The sequence below is a fragment of the Danio aesculapii genome, chromosome 5 (genome assembly GCF_903798145.1).
Source record: "Danio aesculapii chromosome 5, fDanAes4.1, whole genome shotgun sequence".
In the NCBI taxonomy this organism is placed as follows: domain Eukaryota; kingdom Metazoa; phylum Chordata; class Actinopteri; order Cypriniformes; family Danionidae; genus Danio; species Danio aesculapii.
Window position 1 is genome coordinate 67027814 of NC_079439.1, and position 22651 is coordinate 67050464.

A 22651-nucleotide genomic window follows, 5' to 3' on the forward strand; every position below is an offset into this window, starting at 1 on the left:
TGTATAATAATAGGGCAAATAATAAAAGTATAATAGTAAATTATTCATGACATTAATAATAATTTGGGGCCCAGTGGCAACTAAAATCTTGAAAACTAGAGCAATAGTGATTTTTGTAGAGGTGTTGTAACATTTGCGTTTTGGCCAGTGCAAAGTCCAGGGCCGTCTTACACCCACAATCTGTCCCATAGAGGAACATTTCAAGCAGAATGTTTTAACAAGTCTAATGTTTACTACCCATTTTTGTCTGTAATTATACACCAGTGAATGCCTATCAAATGTATTTGCAAGAAATCTCAACACTGCTGAAATAAAAGCAATAGAGACCAACACATATGTTGATTTTGTAATGGTTTAAATGAGAAAAATATTTGTTTAAATGGAAATTATAATGCTGTTTTGGGTCTCTATCGGTAATTTCTTTATTTGTGGTTTAGTAAACCAGTATATCCTAAAGGGATATTTATTTATTCAAAACACACAAGAAAAAATTCAAGCATACTGCTAAAATGTGATGGTTTTTAATGGTTTAAATGTAGATTAAACCAACAGAACTTCTGAACACTGGATGTTTTTTCTGTATATTGATGCATTTGGTCAGATTCTGTAACATTACTCCAACCAGCAGTTTGAAAAGTCTGCAGTGAACTGAATGCTTTGTTTGTGAGAGGCCGGGCTCCAGTCATTCACAAACATTCCCTCGTTTTTGGCAAATATAAACCCAGGAGTTTCCTCACCACTTCAGTATGTCATTAGTTTTGTGTTCTTCACTTCTCCAAACAGAGGTGTTTAAACGTTCATCATGACTTTAGCACTAGCCCTTTTGTTCGGCCTGTTTTTAGGAACACACTCTTTCAACACACCGGATCCAATTGGACCTCAGCCCAACTTTGATCTAGAGAAAGTGAGTATAATTGCAGTTGTTCAAAGTTTGAGCTTTAAATTTAGTTACAGAAGAGACTTTTTTAAAGAAATCTCTATGTTTATCATATTGTTAAAGTGTTTACACACAAGAAGGAAAATCAAATGCAGAAAAGTATTCATAATTTGTTCAGTACTACTTACATAGTCATTTCAAATGTATTAGTAAATGTTGAAGGCCAATATCAGCAAAGTATTTGTAATTTTTACTTTATTTGAACCAAAAGTAGGCCTAGTTGGTAAATATTTTTATCAACTGTAAAGATTTACAACTTTTTAGGTACTGATTTTTCTCTTTGATAGCACTTGTCAGGATCGTTATTATTTACTAATACTATTGAAAACATTTTACTGTACTACAATGGTTTAACGTGTTGCTAGTATTTCATAGGCTACACTAGTTCTTATGTTTAACTTGTGATGAATGTCTACTTATCTTGAATATGGTACACCCACGCAAAATTTACTGCTGTTTTTGGACATTATCTGTTTTAAGACTCATTGTTTTCCAGTGTGGGCTACGTTAAATGCTCTGTGTAAACATTTAAAGTTTTGTCACACTCAGTGAAAGTTTATGGAATTTTTCATAGTTTGGTTAGCATAGCCTAAGTAAAATAGCGGCTGGCTGTAGTTTTAAAACTGTTCAATTTTTTTTCTCAGAAGATAAATAAAGAAGAAGAAATAGAAATTGGCTATTTATAGGCTCTAAGTAAATGTTCTCTTTTTGTGAAAGAAAAATAAGTTTCGAGTGTGTGAAGAGGAGACGAGCTTTGTTTGGGACAAACTACTTCCTCATTGACGAGTCGTTCCGTTGCTTAGATACACAGCCTGTCAATCAACTTTTGACGTTCTCAACATAGAGAAGTTCGCGGGTCCTTCATCATAGACTGGGTCTTCATGCAGAAAATCTCCTCATGTTAATGGCCAAAGGTATCTTTATAAAACTTCACAACCGTGCTGCAGATAAAATAAAACGCACATATAACATTAAATACGTTTTTACCAGGTAAGATTCATTGTAAATCTCTCCACAAATTAACCGTTGGTGGAATGTTGCGTATCCGACGATCCGCCATTTTGTTTTTTAAGCTTTTATTTATTTTTATAGGTGATTATAAATTATATTTTTATAATTATAGGTGATATAGACACGGTGATTCAGTGGTTAGCACTGTCGCCTCACAGCAAGAAGGTCGCTGGTTCGAGCCTCGGCTGGATCAGCTGGCGTTTCATTGAGGACTTTGCATGTTCTCCCTGCGTTCTCGTGGGTTTCCTCCGGGTTCTCCTGTTTCCCCCATAGGCAAAGGCATGGGCTATAGGTGAATTGAATAAACTAAATTGGCCGTAGTGTATGTGTGTGAATGAGTTTCCCAGTACTGAATGTGCATCTGCTGTGTAAAACAAAGTTGGTGGTTCATTCCGCTGTGGCAACCGCTGATGAATAAAGGGACTAAGCCTAAGGAAAATTCATATATTTCTATAAATATTTTGGCCTGTGGTTGTTGTAATCGAATTCACTCCAACACGGAAACAGTAAACCACCTGGATGACTTTGGAATACTCATTTAGCATATTGCAGTTTTAAAACTTATAACATTGTAGATGTCTTGTAGTAGTCAATGCAACATACAAACTAGGCTATAATAATAGTAATACAACTTATTTCTACACTTCAGTATGTTACAGTATGAACTACAGAACATTAAATAAAGTGTAAACAATCTTTACTTCCTTTTGTTGTCAGTTCGCAGGTGAATGGTATCGGCTTGGGCTTGCAGATGCATCGCAGTTTTTCTCAATGTTCAAAAGCCATCTGAGGGTTTCTAAAGGTCTTCTGGTCCCGGATCCAAGTGGAAATGTCAATCTGACTATGTGGACTATGAGGTGATTGAAAATTGTATTAAATTAACATGATCACACCATCCCCACTAACAACGTTAAACTAAATATTTCAGCTCTATGCTAATGATCTGTATATGCGAACTAACAGGCCGTATGGATGCTCCATCAGTGTTTATTCATATGAGAAGACAGATGTTCCTGGAGAATTCACTTACTTCAGCAAAAGTAAGCTCTCGTTTCCTCTCTCAAACGTCTGAGTGGGTGGCTTATTGCATAATGTCATCATACTCTCTGAAAAGCCTCAGATAATTTCAAATATATTGAAATTAACTGCGGTGACGCGGTGGCGGTAGTGCTGTCGCCTTACAGCAAGAAGGTCGCTGGTTCGAGCCTCGGCTGGGTCAGTTGGCATTTGTGTGTGGAGTTTTCATGTTCTCCCAGCGTTCGCGTGGGTTTCCCCCACAAGTCCAAAGACATGTGGTACAGGTGAATTGGGTAAGATAAAATTGTCCGCAGTGTATGAGTGTGATTAAGAGTGTATGGGTGTTCCCCAGTGATGGGTTGCAGCTGGAAGAGCATCCGCTGTGTAAAAAAACCATATGCTGGATAAGTCGGCGGTTCATTCTGCTGTGGCGATCACAGATTAATAAAGGGACTGAGCTGAAAATAAAATGAATGAATGAAATTTATCGCACAGCTTTCATATCTAACAGACAAATAATAATAAATTATACATAATAAACCGCTTTGTTTTAAATAAAATTTAGTGCAAAAATGAACAGAATAAAATTCATCAGTAACCTAAAATCATGACCTTAAAATATTTGTTTGTAATTTAACTTATTTGATTGTTTTAAATCAGTATATTTATGTTAATTTAGCCATATTAAAAATATTTATATAATATAAAGTTAGATCTTTTTCTATAAAATCTTTTTATTTTTTTCTATAAATAGTTCTGGGAAAAAAGATAGAAAAAAGTTAACCTCTTTAAAGTTCCAATTAGTTGATTTGTCATTAATTTGTACATCTTTGAAGCAAAATGTTAAATTGTGTTTTATATCTATTAGGGTTGGGTTGATAGACATCATGATGCTGAGCCGGTATCACGATCCTCCACCCCGCCCTCATCACAGCAGCAACCCGCTCGCGAAAAATACACACTTAGGCCGTGTTTACACTAATACATCTTAGTTTTATAAAATGGCATTTTAGAACAAAAACGATCAACGTCCAGACTGGCGTTTCACCTAGCATTTCTGAAAAGCCCTCCTTCCACACCATACCGCTGAAAACTCACATCACGTGACAACACACACTCCCTGTCATGCTCTGCAGTGTATGGTGCACATCTGAGCTCCAGCAGTCAGCGGGTGTTTTGAGCACAAAACCCCAGAGAGCAGTACATGACAGACAGTTTGTTAAGGAAGTACCGCTGGATTGTATCTCACTATAGTTGGATACATGATATTTAATTAATCTTGTCTCTATCTAACGACTCTTCGGTCTTTTGAATCTATCAGGTAACGTGTCACAGCGTCAGTACACTGCTTCAATCTTTCGCTTTCACTCTTGTACTTAGTAATTGTAGTGAAAACCTCAGATACTGTTGGTTGGTTCCTGTTGGTTGTGCACCTTTTTACCCACCAAGTTTGTGGACACCATTAAAACGGCACAGATCACTCTGCCTATTCATGCCAGAGTCCCGTGGAAAAACGTGACTGACAGGTGGTAATTTGTGTGTAATTTATCTTTATTTACTTATGATATGATTACTTATGAGTAAAAGAAAGACCATGCGGGTCAGGTAGCTGAAACAGTAGGCTACAAATAATTAATTCGTTATGAATTCGTAAATAATGAATTCACCGCCGCCTACGACGACCATGCTATCGTCCATCATGATGTTTCACATTAGACATTGTACGATGCCAAATTGGTCGACATCGCCCAACCCTAATATTTATTGTATAATACACTGACAATGTAGTCTTATAATATCTAGAAATTAGAAAAATAATTTGTAGAAATTAAAAAAAGGTCTAAATCTAATTATTCCATATTTTTAGAACTTAAATATTAGGTGAAATGATATATAATATATAATTATTATATATATATATATATATATATATATATATATATATATATATATATATATATATATATATATATAAATATATAAAAACTTATTGACATTTTCTTCAAATAATAAATTTAAAAAATTATTTTCTTATTTGAAGTTTTTTATTTGATAATAATAATAAAAAACACAAATGAATGTTACTCAAAACACTTACATATTAATGGCAAATCCAGAGGACCAATAATAAGTTTGTAATGTTTTTTTTTCCAAAATATGCCAATTTCAGCTTCATCTATATTTACAAACATTCATTTTCTTTTCAGCTTAGTCCCTTTATTAATCTGGGGTCGCCACAGCGGAATGAACTGCCAACTTATCCAGCATATTTTTCACGCAGCAGATGCCCTTCCAGCCGCAACCCATCCCTGGGAAACATCCATACACACTCATACACTACAGACAATTTTAGCCTAACCAATTTACCTGTACCACATATCTTTGGACTGTTGGGGAAACTGGAACACCCGGAGGAAACCCACGTGAACACAGGGAGAACATGCAAACTCCACACAGAAACGCCAACTGACCCAGCCAAGGCTCGAACCAGCTACCTTCTCGCTGTGATGCGACAGCACTACCTACTGCGCCACTGCGTCGCCTTTTACAAACATCATATACTTTGTTAATGTTTTATTATCCGCTTGTTAAGTCGTGACATATCAGTGACGTATGGAATAATGTTACTGAGTCCAACCGAGTACTTATTTGAATTGAGAAAGTATTAGTTTATGACCACTTTTTAGTTACTGTATATCACACATTAAAGTGAATTTTAGGTAAAATCATGATGTACATGACAGTTTTTGAACATATGTATTGCGATCGTGATTTTAGAAAGTATTACATCCCTTTGTAAATGTTTATTATTACCATTTGATGAGTCTCCCCATACAGTTTGATAGAGCGCTCGGACCCGGAGCTGCTTCGTGTGGCGTCACACTTAACAAGCTTAAGCAAACAGCTTAAATAACCCCCAAATATTAATTAATAACACATTGTCTCTTATTTTTGTCATTTTTAAGGAAACCAGATCACAAAAGATGTCACAATTGTGGAGACAAATTACACTGACTATAGTTTGGTCCTGAAATACAAGACCATGAACAAGGAATACACTCAAGTAGCTCTTTATGGTAAGTCTGCACCGATGATGCCAATAAAAGTTTTGACACATTAATGAAGTGTATCAATTTGCTTTCAGGACGCTCCTCCATACTAAGGCCAGATTTAATCGACAAATTCAGGTCTTTTGCTTTATCTCTGGGCTTCTCCGAGGAGGCTGTTATCACCCCAACAGATATTGGTAAGTTTTCATGTTGATATAGAGAACAAATGTTTTATGTCTGAAGCTGCTTTGTCAAAAAAAAACACACACACACATGAGCGAAGCTAATGTTTATGTGACCTGACAAAGGGCCTCAAAATGTCCCTGAGTAAACAAAACACTGTACACACAGAATAACCTCCTGGGACTCAGGAATAGACTTTTGTCCACTGTAGAGGACATTATATTACAACAAGATCTGAGATCATACTGGCTATTTATTAATTAAGTCTTAAAGGGGACTTATTATGCACTTTTTTAGAAGATGTAAATTAAGTATCTAATGTCCCTAGAGTGTTTGTGTGACATTTCGGCTCAAAATACCCCATAAATAATGTTTTATATCTCTTTGAAACTCACCCTTTTAGGCTGTGATCGTAATTGTGCCATTTTGGTGACTGTCGCTTAAAATTCAAATGAGATTGTGCTCTTTTCAAGATTGCAGAGCTGTAAATGCCTGTGTGTCAGCATAGTGGCAGATTCAAAAACAAGACTAACATCCTATGCTAATGAGAGAGATTGTCGCTAATGGGCGGGGCTTTCTCCGGGTCTCAAGAGCATGATTTGTACTTTCCCCGTATGCAATTATACTCAGGTTTGCTGACATTTCGTTTATTTTCTTGTTGTTTTTTTAGATCCCTGCCCTAATCTAGAACCAAGGTATGGATTTATCATTCCCTCATACATAAGAGAGGCTGGGGCTGGTTGTCTGTATAGAGATATGACTACAAAAACAACTAAACCATTACACTGTGATTGTCCAAACACATAACAGATATTAACTAGATAATCACTCATCTACTTATGTTACTATGTAGGCTTTATCGTTCAAAAAAAAATGTATATATAAGTTATGTAAATAAAGTATACTTATAAAATTTATATATATAGTGGAAAGCAAAATTATTAGCCCTCCAGTCAAACCTTTATTCATTTTCCAATATTTTCTAAGTGATGTTTAGCAGATCGTTTATATTTATTATTTTTCCCTAACAAATTTGGGCTACTCATTTTTGGACTGTCATAAATTACTTTGTTAGATTAGCTCCAGATTTGGCTTCAGTACTGAATAATCTAATGTAGAGCCACAAATATAACATTGTAAAGTATCATATAGAAAAAAGATTTTTTTAGAGGACAAATAAATAGTTACAGTAACTAGTTACTTTCTAACAAATTACAACCAAAGCTGCTGATGTTACGCCCGATTCACACGGAGCTTCAGTGTCAACGCTTGGCTGTCTGAAGTTGGAGCTGATGCTATCGTCCTAGCAGGATCAGCCAATAAAGTAAGTCCGCAATCGGCTACTGTCTGAGCTGGGGTTTTTGCATAAAGCGATCTAATTGGCTGACGCTTCTATTGGCGCTTGAAAAGTTGAAAAATTCCCAACTTCTGCAGCAAGCAACGCCTCTGAAGCAGCGCCACAATTGTGTTCGGCAATGCTTGACATCACCCATTCAAAGTGAATGAGAAATGTTGATGCTAACGCCCTGTGTGAATGGGGCGTTACCACATTAGACGGAAGTAAACTGTGAATTAATGACAGATATTTATTTTTATATTACAGTGACTTTATTTAGTTTGTAGTTTAGTTTTGAGTAACAATAAAATAAATACAATCTAAACAAAACAAAAAACGCTATCCATAGATTGTGACAACTAACCCCAGTCTCCCTATTAGCCCACATGAAAAAATACTATAGTAATTTATAGTAAATATGAAAGTGTTTTCGGACCATTCTATAGTAAAGTACTTCAATTCATCTGTCATAGTAATTTTATAGTTGCTATGGTAACAATACAAGTATAGTAATATAAACAAATGATGGTTGTAGCTAGAAGGGATACAGCTGAAGCCAGAAGTAAACGAAAATATTTATATTGTTTGTTAAATTACCCATTATATGTATTTTATGAACATCTCCCTCTACCCCAACCCTCACAGTAATGTAAATACAGTGATTATACAGCGTATTGTTCATATTATTTATTCAATTTCCCTGTAATCGTATTTTATTAACATCTACCCACATCTAAACCCAACCATTACATTAAGGTAAACACAGTCATCATTTATTCATTTTCTTTTCGGCTTAGTCCCTTTATTAATCTGGGGTCACCACAGCGGAATGGACCGCCTACTTATCCAGCACATGTTTTTACTCAGCGGATGCCCTTCCAGTTGCAACCCATCACTGGGAAACAGTCATACACTCTCATTCACACACATACATACGGACAATTTAGCTTACCCAGTTCACCTGTACTGCATGTCTTTAGACTTAAAACCAGAGCACCCGAAGGAAACTCACGCGAACGCAGGGACAACATGCAAACTCCACACAGAAATGCCAACTGACCCAGCCGAGGCTCGAACCAGCGACCTTCTTTCTGTGAGGCAACAGCGCTACCTACTGCACCACAGTGTCGCCCTCAAAACAGTCATCATACAGAGTATTATTCATATTATTTATTAAATTACGCATTAATCATATTTTATTAACATCTACCCACACCTTAACCCCAAACCTACCCCTTACAGTAATGTACAATTATTAATTATTGTTGTACATTTTCACAAAAATGATGCTATATTGATGTAAGTATCTGCAGCTGTATCCCTTTTAACAGAAAATGTACTGGCAGTTTATTACAAGGTTTTTGTACCGTAATATATATCACTTTAAACTTTTAAAATGTTCATAATAGTCACTTTTTCAAACTTTAGAAGGCTAAAAGTTGTTGGAGGAAAAATCAAGGTCTCATAATGCGATTTATAAATAGGGCAAAATACAAACATGAATCGCAAAATGTGGAAAACAGCTAATTTACTGATATTTTACAGTGCATGATGCTGTAGCATTCATTAGCAAAGAGTTGTACTTAATATAAAATATAATATAATACACTTTAAAATTGCATGGTTCAAAAAACTTTATAGTAATTACTACAGTATTCTTTCATCTACTAAAATACCTGTTTGACACTATTGCTGTAAAAACCCATAAGAAGCTTAAATGGTTTATGGAATCTTAAGTATCCACTGTTCACTCGCCTGCAGGAGTTCAGCAGAATTCAAAGAGGACAAAACTGCACAAACTGCTAATCAATCAGTCTATCAGCCTCCCAAAGTGTGATTGGACAGATGTTTTTAATGGGTAACGCACTTTTTATCTTTATAACTAATTCTATACTTTCACCATCTTGCAGCCTGCTGTGGAGTGAGACCTTGGGTTACGTATATTCACTTTTGTTACGCATTTGGGGAACATTGTTTGTTTTTACGCAAACGGTCATTGGAGAAATGCAACAGTATTACATCTTCAATGTAACGCAGGCTGTGCTGCATTAATGAAACAGCAGGTGGAGCTGTTGTAACAGGACTTAAACATCTAGTAGTGCTCCACCTGTTTATTAACAGACTACTACTATTATTACTACTACTACTACTAATAATAATAATAATGGACATGTATTACTGTGGTTACTTGATAAATGTTTACACACAATTTGTTTTAATCTTAGTGGTGCTTTTACAATCAAACTGTATTTTCGAAATATGTAATAAAACGTTTATTTTAATTTGCAAAAACCTATGGACTTGTTTTAGGTTATCGTTGTATATGGTGCAAAACAAAAGGGCAAATTGTGTATTTTGTTTGTTTGTGTTTTGAAATTGTACATTTGTGTTTGTGATTTTTAAACAAGTGCTTTATCAGCATGTTTATTTGATTAAAATACATCAATATTATAGATTACAATAATTGTTTGCTGCTTTAATACATTTGAAAATGCAATTTGTTTTGGTAAAGATGGTGAATTGAAGGAGAAAAAAGAGAGAATTTGGAGAACCATAAAAATAATTTAATAAATGAGTGTGCATTTGAGTGAATGTTGAGTGTAAATTGAGGGTATGAAAAGGAAATTTGGAGTGTTTACATTCTAAATTCTATTAAAAAAATTTAAATAATAAATAAATAAATATATAATGATTTTTTCTTAATGATTTTTTATTATGTATTTTTAATATATTTAAAAATCAATTATATATAAAGTACTTTAAGTACTTTATCGGCACGTTTATTGGATTAAAATACAACGTATTCTGAAATAGTATTATAAATCGCAATAATTGCTTTCTACTGTAATACATTTTCAGATTTGTTTTACTAAAGATGGTTAATTGAAAGAGGAAAAAGAGAATTTGGCAAACCATAAAAAAGAATTTGGGGGAGGGGGTACATAAAATATTATAATAAAATATGTGCACATACCAAAAATAAAAAAAGATGTTTCGTAATTATTTTTATTATGTATTTCCTATATATTTGTATAATTGTATTATACTAGATTTATTGAATTTAAAATTTTATTATTCTATAAAAAGTTCATATATGATTTTTTTCTTCTCATTAAATGTTTCTTAATGTTTTTCCCAATTTCCATTTTATTTAATTTCCCCAAAATTCACAAACTTTTTCCCCAATTTTTACAACAACAAAATATTTGTTTAAAATAATTGTTAGTGCCATTGTCCAGGTAGCTGAAAGCACAAAACTTTCAATACATTTAGCAGAAATTTTTTTATATTTATTAATACAAATCTATATCGTATGTCAAATAAGGTCAATTAATAAGTCATTGCATTAGTAACTCAATTAGTAAATCCATCAATCATTTATTATATATATATATATATATATATATATATATATATATATATATATATATATATATATATATATATATATATATATATTTATTTATTTATTTATTTTTATTTTATTATTATTTTTTTTCTTCTCAATGATTTTTTCCTCTTTTTTTGTGGTGCTTTTCCCAAATTTCATTTTATTCCCCCAAATTCCCATTTTCCCCCCCAATTTTTACAACAACAAATAATTTTCTTAAAAAAGTTGTTAGTGACAATATCCAGGTAACTGAAAATGCAAAACGTTCAATAAATTTTTCAGAATATATATATATAGATATAGATATATAGATACAGGACACAGAACTATTATACAATCACTTTGTTTTTGATCTATAATAAATTTTGTATAATCTGTGGTTTATTCACTTATTATAATTATTATTATTACTACTATCATTATTATTATCATCAATTTATATTTATTAATAATACAAATGTTACATGACAGAACACACGGACTTCATTTTTTAATTAACAATTAATTAATATACAATAACTTTGTTTTTGATCTCTAATACACATAATTTGTGGTTTATTTAAATATTATTGTTATTTTTATTATTATCGTCATTATTATTGTTTGTCAACATTGTGTCATGTCATAAATCAAATGAGGTCAATTACCCAGTCATTAGTCAATTAGTAAATCCATCAATCATTTATTATATTTATACATTTATATATATTTTTTCCTTATGTTTTAATATTTCTTAATTAATTATTTTCCCTTTTTATTTTTTCTGTTTCCATTTTATTTTACTCCCCCAAATTCCCATTTTTTATCTCAATTTTTAAAATAATTCTTAGTGACCAAAAAGCATGTCCAGCTAACTAAAAGCATGAAACGTACTAAATTTAGCAGTAATTTATTTATATTTATGATTAATACGTTTTAATCAAAACCCAGAACACACAGACTTTGTTTTTTATTAAGTAATTAATTAAACAAATACAATGTTTCTGATGTCTAATACATGTAGCATAATTTGTGGTTTATTTAAATATTATCATCATCATTATTATTATTATTGTTTGTCAACATTGTGTCATATCATATCACATGTCAAATGAGGTCAATTAATCAGTCATTGCATTAGTCAGTCATTTAGTAAAACCATCAATCAATCAATTAAGTGGCTCCTGAAAAGCATTCCTCTGCTATCGTCACCTGTCAGCCAGGACTGATGGCCGCTTTTAGTTTGGCCCTTCGGCATGTTTGGGGTCTTTCTGCCCGTTCCTCCCCCACTCTCCACTTTCACCCGATTCTTCAGTCTGCTCCCCCTGCCATTATACTGCGGTGGGTGAAGGGAAGAGGGGGATAACAATGAAGATAAAGAAAGCATGCGGTTAGAGGCTTGTGAATGGCTCCATTCAGCAAAGCCAGCCAAACAGAAAAGCAGCTCTGCTCTCCCAAACCCAAAAAGTTTCACTTAGTACAACTGGGGCTTTATCCTCCATAATTACTCACTAGCATATATACATACATACATACATACAGTTGAAGGCAAAAGTATTAGTTGTTATTATTATTACTTTTTCATAGTATTTCCTATTATATTCCCTATTATTAAACTCTTATTTCTTTTTGTTTGACTTGAAAAATGTACATATATTTTAAAAGATAAGTTAAGATCAATATTATTAGCACCCTAAGGGTCTGTATTTATTTTTTATTTTTTTGATTGGCTACAGCAGTGGTCCTCAGCCACAATTAACCACAATTAATCATTAATTATTTCTGTTTTATTTATTATTTGAGTCTGAATGATCTTTTATTTTGAAAAGTCTTTTATTTTGAAAAATGACCATGTTCTTCTCTAACCCACAAGCAACAAAATGAGTAAGAAACTGACGTCTCTGGAAAGTTTCTTTACTTAGGGGAAAAGGCTCAGTGAAGTACCCGCGAACTGCCAAGCAGTAGATCCGCAACCTATTTGTCAACAAATGAGGTGAATCCAGCATGACTGTGCAAGAAAATCACCTGATGGAGATCGCATATTGTTCGCATATCGCGTATTTCTAGAGTTCGCACAAGTTTGTTATTTCTAAAGGAGTTGCGCCGCACCTTCCAGACCAAATGCACCCGGTTGAATGAATCCCACTCAGCTTCAGCTTGTATGGAATATACACATTTCAGTAGACTAATTATCTCAGACAAACACAAAACACCCCAAAATTGCAGCGCTGTGTAGAAATAAAACTTGTATCAGAGATACAAGAGATACTGCGGTGACAAAAGGATTGAGGCTACAGAACAAACCATTGTTGTCCAATGACTTGACTAATTAACCTAGTTACGTCTTTAAATCGCACTTTAAGCTAGTATATTGCTAAATATTGGAATACTGTCATCAGCAAAGACAAATGAAATTAATTCTTAGCATTAAAACTATTTAAAAATCATCCCTCTGTTGAACATCACTTGGGAAATATTTGAAAAATAATGAAAATTACTCTTCTTTGCATCAAGCCACAGTCACAGTGCATTTTTTGCCCCATAGACTTCCATTCATACCAACACAGACTCATTCTGAAAAAGTAGCCCTATCTACATTTCCGAAGATAGCGAATTATGTAGAATTATATACGCTACGGGGCAGTATGACGCTGTTTCTTTTTGCGCTTCCCAGATAACCAATTACCTCCGTATGGATGGCTTTCTCACTGTTACCAGTTTGCCTAGTTAGCTTGCCACGTACGTCGAGAGACTTGAGATGCAGAGAGGAGTTGATCCCGAGGACAGGGTTCAAGTCCGGTAAAGAACGGTTCCAGAAAGCAGTTAAGACAAAAACAGAAGGGTTTAGGGAAGTGGGTGGTCGCTGGTCAATCTGTGCTTTTGAAAACACTATTGGAAGCAGCCTCTGGTGGGTTTACGCGAGAACAGCAGGTGCGAATGGAGAGTTCTCAAAAAGCATATACAGCGGCCTCTGGAGGATTCGCGAAAACAAAAAGTGTACTTGAGACGTATTTGGCGCTCTCGGAAAACGTAAGCTTGTGCGTCAAGTTTCACAGCTGCGTTGCAAAGTTAGAGCTTGGTGAACTCTGACCTGCGAAATCGCATCACGTGACTGCGTGAGAACAATCGATGAATAAACCATGACGTCTCTGTACAGAAATTTAAAATATGGACCAATCGCTTGTTTTTTCTAATGTCTAATCATCTTGTTTAGTCCTGCTCCTTGTCATAGTGCCGTACATTAGAATTTTGCATGCTCAAACCCTAGTGTGACCACGGCCTAGTGTGACCACATCAACACCTCAGGTGTGCATTATTCCTAAATAATCCAACATCCCGTCATCCATTATGGCTTATATAGGCCTCCGTTACAAATATGGTGTATAAGAAATAATATATCTTGAAATAAGTCTGAAAAATGTGCTGGCAGTTTATTGCAATGTTTTTTGTACAACACTAACCCAGACAATATATCACTTTACACTATTAAAAGTGTTAATAAAAGTCTCTTTTTCGAACATTTCAAGGTTAAAGTTTGTTAGAAGAAAGATCAAGTTCCCACAATGCAATTCAAAAACATAAATAAATGGGGAAAAATAAAAACATGAATAAAAAAAATATGGAAAACGGCTAATTTATTATTATTATTTTTAGTGTAGGTCAGGGGCGTTGCTAGACATAAATCTCTACTGGGGCACAGTATAAATATATATATATATATATATATATATATATATATTTTTTTTTTTTTTATTTTTTTTATAAATATTTAGAATAAATAAAAGTATTCTTGTTATTATATAATTATTATATTATATAAATCTTAAATGTAACTGAAAAACAATGTTTAGACACAACTGGAGTGATGCTAAGATCATTTAAGAAATCTTTTGCAGAAATATTAATTTCATTTGAATGAAATTCTATAGACAATTCAATAAAATACAAAAAAAATGATGTTTTATAAAATGATCTGTTGTCATAGACTTGACACATGGCAGATAATTAAGTCTTACCTTCTGACTCGTCATTCCTCTTTGCTTCATACAAAAAAATCTATCAGGAGGCATGCTTAGTAGATCACCGTCATATTGTTTAAACTTTAGTTTTGTCGACTTGCTAAACAAAAAAGGCCATTACGCCGGTTTTACAACGCATGAGCGGTGCGTGACAAGCAAGTAGCCTACTTTTTTGACGCGCATGTTGACTACCGGGACTTGCACCGGCAGAAGAGCAGCGCGTGCGAGAAGCGCGCGGGTTCTCTGCGCAGATGTGGAGATGCGTCAGTTTGCTTTTTGATTAAACACATTGCTTTCACCAGCATTGGTTCGGGTTGCAAATAGAGAATAACGTCTTTATTTCGGAATTGCCACTCTTAATAAATACACTTGCATATGAAGTAAATCATATCTCAATGCATTTACTGGGGCACCGGAGATTGCTACTGGGGCACGTGCCCCAGTAAATTGGGTCTAGCGACGCCGCTGGTGTGGGTATATCCATATTTTCATTATATGGAACTTTTAAATAGCATACTGTATTATGATGTGGAATAACAAAGTGATACAATTACTGTAGTACAAAATACTAAAAATATAAATTAAAAATGGAGAGCGAAAATAAAACACTTTGTATTTTCTTACCAAAACACTTACTAGAAGCGTGAATATTTGACTGACGCTGCAAAACGACTTATTTCTGTGGTTTAAAGTTACTGAAAATGAAACATGTTTGCATGAAACCCATCTCTCTCCACTCACAGCCCCCCTCCGCCTGTTACCTCACAGATGTGTAACCCCATCTGAGTGTGTCTGTGCGTATTAATCAAAACGAAACATTCAGACACACACACACACACACTGGGGCCGAGCTGTGTGTCAGTATTTGGAGAAAGGAGGCTCCATATGGGCACTCCAGCATCTCTTTTCTGTGTTGGCAGCCGGGCAGATGTCACATGGTCTAGCGGGTCACCCTGCACAGACAGAAGACGAATAGCTGTGCATTACAGACTGCATGGGGCCCCTCAGCCGTCTGCCAGCACAGGCCCCCAGTTCACCCTTACACACACACACACACACACACACACACACACACACATTATACACATGCATATTACATGCCAGTTTTGTTATAGTTTACCACTCTTTGGTTTCTATGCTTGAGTCATTATGCAATATTTTAGATTTTTGTTCTGTTTTTTTGTGTGTGTTACATCTGAAAAAGAAAATCAGACAATTAGTCTTAATGTATAATATATTGCTGATTTTAAGTATTGTCATAAAAGGTTTCTAAATTGTGGGTATAAATAGAAATGTACAAAAATATCAATCTGAATGGAATTTATTATACAATGTTTTTTATTAAAGGCTCATTCTGATTACGTACCCCTATACATATTTCTGGAGAGACCCAAATATGTACCAGGAGCTATGTTTTTTGCCGTTTTTGTTTTTGCGAATCCACCAGAGGCTGCTGTGTACGCCATTCTCACCTGCTGACCGACTAACCGACCGAGACTCCCACCCACCACTTTCCCCAAACCCAAGCGTAAGTGTTTTAAAAAGCGACGATTGACCAGCGCCCACCCATTTCCCTAAACCTAAATGACATTGTTTTGAAAAGCAATCCAGAAAAAGAAAAGTTCTCACCACATCCTGATTTTTACCACGTTTTCAGATTTTACCACTTTATTGCAGGGACTCGAACCAAGTTATCACAGTCAACTCGGCTCTGCATCTCAAAGTGCTCTGATGTACGTGGTGAGCCGCTGGACAAACTGGTAACAGTGGGAAAGCTGTCCATACGAAGGTAAGCAGTCAGCTGGTAAGCACGAAAAGGAACTGCATCATAACACCCCATAGCCAAAGGGCACCTATTTTACCCCTTTTACAAGATGTAAGATAAGCCTTTGGTGTCACCAGAATATGTCTGTAAAGTTTTTGCTCAAAATACCCATCAGATTATTTATTATAGCCTCCAGAATCTGACGATTTTAGTGTCTGAGTGCACTGTAGCTGTTTTAAATCCAAATGAGCTGCTTCTCCCTGCTCACCGATCCCACGTGCGTGTCTGCTTTTCCTGCATTACATCAGATAAACAGCAGTCAGTGATAGAGACAGACACAGATGAAGCTGAAATACAGCTCATTAGTCAAAATGCCAAGTAAGTTTATTTTACGTATTTGTGGAGAAGTTTATTCAAGCCTTTCTGAAATGATGAGTCTCACACAAATGCTGTTTGCAGTAGACACACACACACACACATATATATATATATATATATATATATATATATGCGCATTTACTGACACCATGCGGCCGTGGTGATTATAGCGGTTTAGAATTAGTGATTTTACTGTCTTTATTACAAACATGCTCTGTTTTAAAAAAATGTTAAACTTATAAAAATCACAGAGTTGCAACAAATATAATCCCTGTTTCTTTGAAAAAGTGCTCTGTGAACATGTGTATACGTTATTATAGAAACATGGTGCCTGTCAATCAATTCATTGGGCAGGGAAACCGCACTCCAACGTCACGTTGTTGCGCTGGACCTCAAAATCACTGGGATTTGGGTCCCATTTTAACGTCAGAAAATAAAAAAGAGACTTTTTTTGGTTTCTATCACTCCAATATGACTATGAACACACGATACCTACACACAGTTCTGTCCAAACAGCTTCCAAAAGATTATTTTTATCATAGGTGCCCTTTGAAGACAAATGCAGCCAAACGTACCTCTGGCTACGTAATTTGCGATCTCCAGAAATTTATACAGGGCTACGTTTTTAGAATGAGCCTAAAAAAATATATATTTATATATATATATATGCTAAACTTATTTATTGTTTAAGTATTAAAGTATATTTAAGCATATTTCATTGTATTCGAATATTTTTCATGTTTATTATTGATGCATACACTTTTTAACGCATAATAATTCAGAAAAGTAAAAGAAACTAAGAATTTAAAAAGAATTTATGACACATTATTTCACTGACCTCTTTTTATCATTACAATTATTATCATGACAACAATGAACAATCTAACTTTATTTTACACTAATACCTTGATGTCTACCAAAGAAAAAAAAATAAACATTTCAAATACGAAATAAATATAGATTTACACACATTTACACAAGTAAATAAATAGATTCAATGATTGGCTAAAAATCTGCGGATTTCTGCACGCGCAGATTCCGTGTGGGCCTAGCAATTAGTTTATATTACTATTGTTGTTTTATTACTATAGTTCACCATTACAGAGTACTAATTCAAGTACGTGTTCAAACTACTTATTTAAAATGAGCTGAAACAGCACAATTCTTAAGATTTATTTTGGACAACTTAATAGTTTTATGTTTAATCCAGTTCAATTTATCATGTTAACTTAATTGATTTGTGTTGGTACAACATTAATGAATTGTGTGGAACTTTGCATTTTTCATAATGTACAGTATGATTCAATGGGCAGCACGGTGGCGCAGTGGGTAGGGCTGACGCCTCACAGCAAGAAGGTTGCTGGTTCGAGCCCCGGCTGGGTCAGCTGGCATTTCTGTGTGGAGTTTGCATGTTCTCCCCGTGTTGGCGTGGGTTTCCTATGGGTGCTCCGGTTTCCCCCACAAGTTCAAAAATATGTACTATAGGTAAAATGGGTAAGCTAAATTGTCCATAGTGTATGTGTGCATGTTCTGGTCCTCGAGGTTGGGGGTTGAGCATTGGGATAACAACCCATCGAGTAAAGATTAGATGTTAGGAAACACCAACATGTTGCGGCTAAATATCAACTTTGATATAAACGGCCATGGGAGTTAAGGCTAGTTCATATTTCTGTGTCAAGTGCATGCAAAAGGTTCGGCGCAGCCTTCGTGCGGTCACAGATTCCTCGCCATGACTGGTGCCAACGCTGGCGTTTCAACGATGCGTATCGCAAAACTCTATGATTGGTCCGCTTGGTAGCTGTGACGAGTGTGGGCGGTACTGAAAGCCACAAGCTCGATGGAGTAAGTGTTTACAAGTGTCGAGTCCCGTGAAGGAGCTCTAGATGGAAACCTATTTTGTGTTCACCTTATGATTAAGTTGTTGCACGTCCGCTGGTTCCCGCCTCTGATTGAGTTTTAGCTACTTGTACATTAAGGTAGCGTTCAGAAAAAACAAAACACCCGCAAAGAAACAACACAGAGGAACATAAAAACCTACTGCCAGCTAGTGTTTCGGAAGAGTTATTGCAGAGCAACACAAACAGCAAGCAGAAGTGTAAATGCACGACTAGGCACAAGGCAGGCACCATGGGTCACGCCGATCACTCGACGCAGAAGTATAAATCAGCCTAAAAGGGGCTCAAAAAAGTTTGTTTCACAGAAAACAATAAAATTTGATCGTAAACGCCGCTTGTTTCAATATTTCAACCCCTATTATCTGTCACATTCGTTCATACAGTCGAAAAAATGCACACACAGGCGCACGTCACCCGGCTTTCTCATGCAGGGTTGAATCGGGGTTGCTTTACACACCTTTGAACATCCCTTTTCAGGGCCTGGTGTGAGACGGATTTGAATGAGAAAGAGGAGGTCAGGAGAGGAGGTGCGGACGCTCAGGGAGGGAACAGGGTGGGAAACCAACAGGAGGGAAGAAGAAAAGGAGGTAGACGGATTTTCCATTTGCAAAGGGAAAAACACACACACACACACACACTGGTTATTGAGTTGCATGAGAAGGATCTCTCTTTCTGTTCGCTCCAGCCTTCTTCTCCCTTGCTTGTCCCCTCTCTCATTACCATAGCAGCTGCAGAGTGTGTGTGTGTGCGTGCATGTGTGTGTGTGTTTTCAGAGGGAGGGGGTCAGTGTGACTTAGGCAGGGGCTCCCGTCAATGGTGGGCCGTCTGGGGAATGAATAGAGGCGCACAGAGTTGAACTGGACGAACAAAAGAGAAGTGGAGAGAAGAATGGGCGAGTGAATGGGGCGGCTTGTCACTGCGAGCTCCAGCACACAAAATGGAGTGAAATAGTGAAAGAAAGTTAAAAGGAGCAGAGGGCATGCAAGGATTGGCCTGGCCACCTGTCTCTCTCTCTCTCTCTCTCTCTCTCTCACTCTCACTATCTGTCTTTTGGCCCTTCTGTCAATGGAGGGGACCAAAAGTTGGAAGCACGAGAGCGCCATTTGGGCTGAAAAATGCACCGTAAGCAGAATGCGTAACGATTTTTTTGTTTTGTAAACAAGTCGTGGGATAATTCTGAAAATATGTGCACTCAAAAAGTGACCTTTGCTGCTTTGTTCAAACTACTTTGTGTAAATAAGCTGAAACAACACAATTCGTGATTTTTTTTTGGGGGGGGGGGACAATTTAACTTAACTCAAGTGGATGTTTAATCCACTTAAATTAGTAAAAACTAATAAACTAACTTAATTCCTGAGCTCGGTTGCTCAGTGGTTAGCACTGTGGCCTCACAGCCAGAAGGTTGCTGGTTCGAGTCCTGGCTGGGCCAGTTGGCATTTCTTTGTGGAGTTTGCATGTTCTCCCCGTGTTGGCGTGGGTTTCCTCCGAGTGCTCCGGTTTTCCCCACAGTCCAAACACATGCGCTATAGATGAATTGGGTAAGCTAAATTGCAGTGGTGTAAAGTAACTAATTACAAATACTCAAATGACTGTAATGTGGTAGTTTTACTTAGTAATTGTAATTTACTAAGTAGTATTAAAAATGTGCACTTTTACTTTCCCTTGAGTACATTTTTACTGCAGTATCTGTACTTTTACTCCACTACTTTCCTTCAACCTGCAGTCACTACTTTATTATTTCCTGTCTATGGGGATTAGAAAAGTCAGTCCTGTGATTTCTGACCAATCAGATTGCACATAGAAGGTAAATCGCATCATAATGAACCACCTTAAGACATGTGCAGTTTATAATTGCAGCTAACTGTTTGGAAGCATTAAAAGCGTCCAAGTAGATGTCCAAAAAGATTACTGACGTTTACTGTATGATGACCGAAATGGCCTTAAACACTCAGCAGGCACAAGACATCAACATGATGTCAGATTGACGTACCCTAACGTCATGAACATTGTATTTTTTTGAAAAGGAAAGTCAGTTTGACGTCAGAACAAAACATCAGGCCAACATCAATATCCAACATAAAACCAACCAAATATCAACATCTAATGATGTTACAGCTTGATGTTGTGTGGATGTTACCACTATGACGTCTATCAGATGTTGGATTTTGGTAGCCATACCTGATGAATAAATGCCAGTATTTGATGTCAGTATGATGTTGGTTTAGGATGTTAGCTCGACATTGGATTTTCGCCATATTCTAACAACCTAAAATCAACTAAATATCAACGTCATTATTGGACATTTAAATAACATTGTCCATAGACACTGGCTAGACCTTTAATTTCAGTCACCTGACATCACAACCTAAATCGAACCTAATATTAACATCTTATAATGTTGTGTGCCTGCTGGGCAATAACTAAATGCACTACAGAATGTTACGTTTACACATTACATCTAAACGCATCAGCTTTTTACATCGTAATATTCACTACTCAATACTCGAGTACTTATGAAAGGTCTACTTTTTAATCATACTTTGAGTAATATTTACAACAGATACTTTTACTCTTCTTGCACTACATTTTTATGCAAGTAATAGTACTTTTACTTAAGTATGATTTTTTTCAGTACTCTTTCCACCACTGCTAAATTGGCCGTAGTGTATGAGTGTGTGTGAATGAGAGTGTGTGTATAGGTGTTTCCCAGCACTGGTTTGCGGCTGGAAGGTCATCCGCTGTGTAAAGCATATGCTGGAATAGTTGGTGGTTCATTCTGCTGTGGTGACCTCTGAAATAGAGACTAAGCTGAAGGAAAATGAATGAATAATTCCTTCATGTTGTCCCAACACAAATCAATTGTGTGGAACCCTGCATTTTCTACATTGTGGGATAGTTCACCCCAAAAAAATGACTCTGTAACACTTCAGAATAGTGGTCCATTAGTTAACGTATTTACTAAGTATGAATAATCTTGTAAAGCATTTATTCATCACAGTTCAGCATTAACTAATGCATTAGTAACATCCAAATTTGTGCTTGTTCACATTAGTTAATGCACTGGGCGTTAACATGAACTAACGAAATTTAACTTAAAGGTGCAGGATGTAAGTTTGACACCCAGTGGTTGAACTATGTATTGCATTCCTGGTTCAAATTTAGAAACAGCTCCTATTTCTTGCAGCTGAACAACAGAAAACTATTACAATGATCACCTCAGGTACACCTCATGTAATTTAGTCAGTGTTGGAGTGCAGTGAGTGCACTATTCTGTGCTTCTGAATGGCTGTATTTCAATTTCTGTCGTGTTTCGTCTGGTGCAAATAGCTAAATTGCTTATCACTGCAAATCTCGTCAAGTAGCGTGTTGTTATGACACGGGGTTACAATATAACCTGCTCACCTAATGTTTAAGTTGGTAATATTTAAATTATTTGCTAATTAATAACCTCATGTGGAACTCTGAATCTGTGTCTCATTTTGGAGTCTGTTTCTGTCCACCGGAGGTCGCATTTCAGTCACGGTCATATGCTTTGAGAGCCTTCCTGGCTAAATGAATGAATGAATGAATGAATGAAATACGCTTTTTTCCACCAAGGCAAGCCGTGGTACTGAAATATAATTCCAAAGCAAAAGACCAAAACAAAGACAGACGTTCCGACACGTAACTCTTTACTTTGCATTGTTTTCC

General features: G+C 35.9%; 1 protein-coding gene across 3 annotated transcripts; it reads left to right on the forward strand.

The window, feature by feature from the left end:
- The first annotated feature begins 720 nt into the window (after positions 1 to 720).
- lcn15 (lipocalin 15) lies at positions 721 to 9974 on the forward strand. 3 transcript variants are annotated; one of them, XM_056457095.1, is made up of 7 exons: positions 721 to 904; positions 2666 to 2805; positions 2912 to 2988; positions 5932 to 6042; positions 6111 to 6212; positions 6869 to 6893; positions 8515 to 9287. In XM_056457095.1, the coding sequence occupies exons 1-7, from the start codon at positions 803 to 805 to the stop codon at positions 8591 to 8593; spliced, it is 636 nt and encodes a 211-aa protein (XP_056313070.1). In that variant the 5' UTR covers positions 721 to 802; the 3' UTR covers positions 8594 to 9287. The 3 variants fall into 3 exon arrangements, with proteins under 3 accessions (XP_056313070.1, XP_056313068.1, XP_056313071.1); XM_056457093.1 differs by lacking the exon at positions 8515 to 9287 and adding an exon at positions 9445 to 9974 and having other exon boundaries at positions 725 to 904; XM_056457096.1 differs by lacking the exon at positions 8515 to 9287 and adding an exon at positions 9296 to 9536 and having other exon boundaries at positions 727 to 904.
- Positions 9975 to 22651: the final 12677 nt, after the last annotated feature.

Coding starts and splice junctions, on each gene's coding strand:
- lcn15 (XM_056457093.1), top strand. CDS start 803: ATGACTTTAGCACTAGCCCTTTTGTTCGGCCTGTTTTTAGGAACACAC. Junction 905..2,665: donor CCAACTTTGATCTAGAGAAA/GTGAGTATAATT, acceptor TTTTGTTGTCAG/TTCGCAGGTGAATGGTATCG. Junction 6,043..6,110: donor CACTCAAGTAGCTCTTTATG/GTAAGTCTGCAC, acceptor ATTTGCTTTCAG/GACGCTCCTCCATACTAAGG.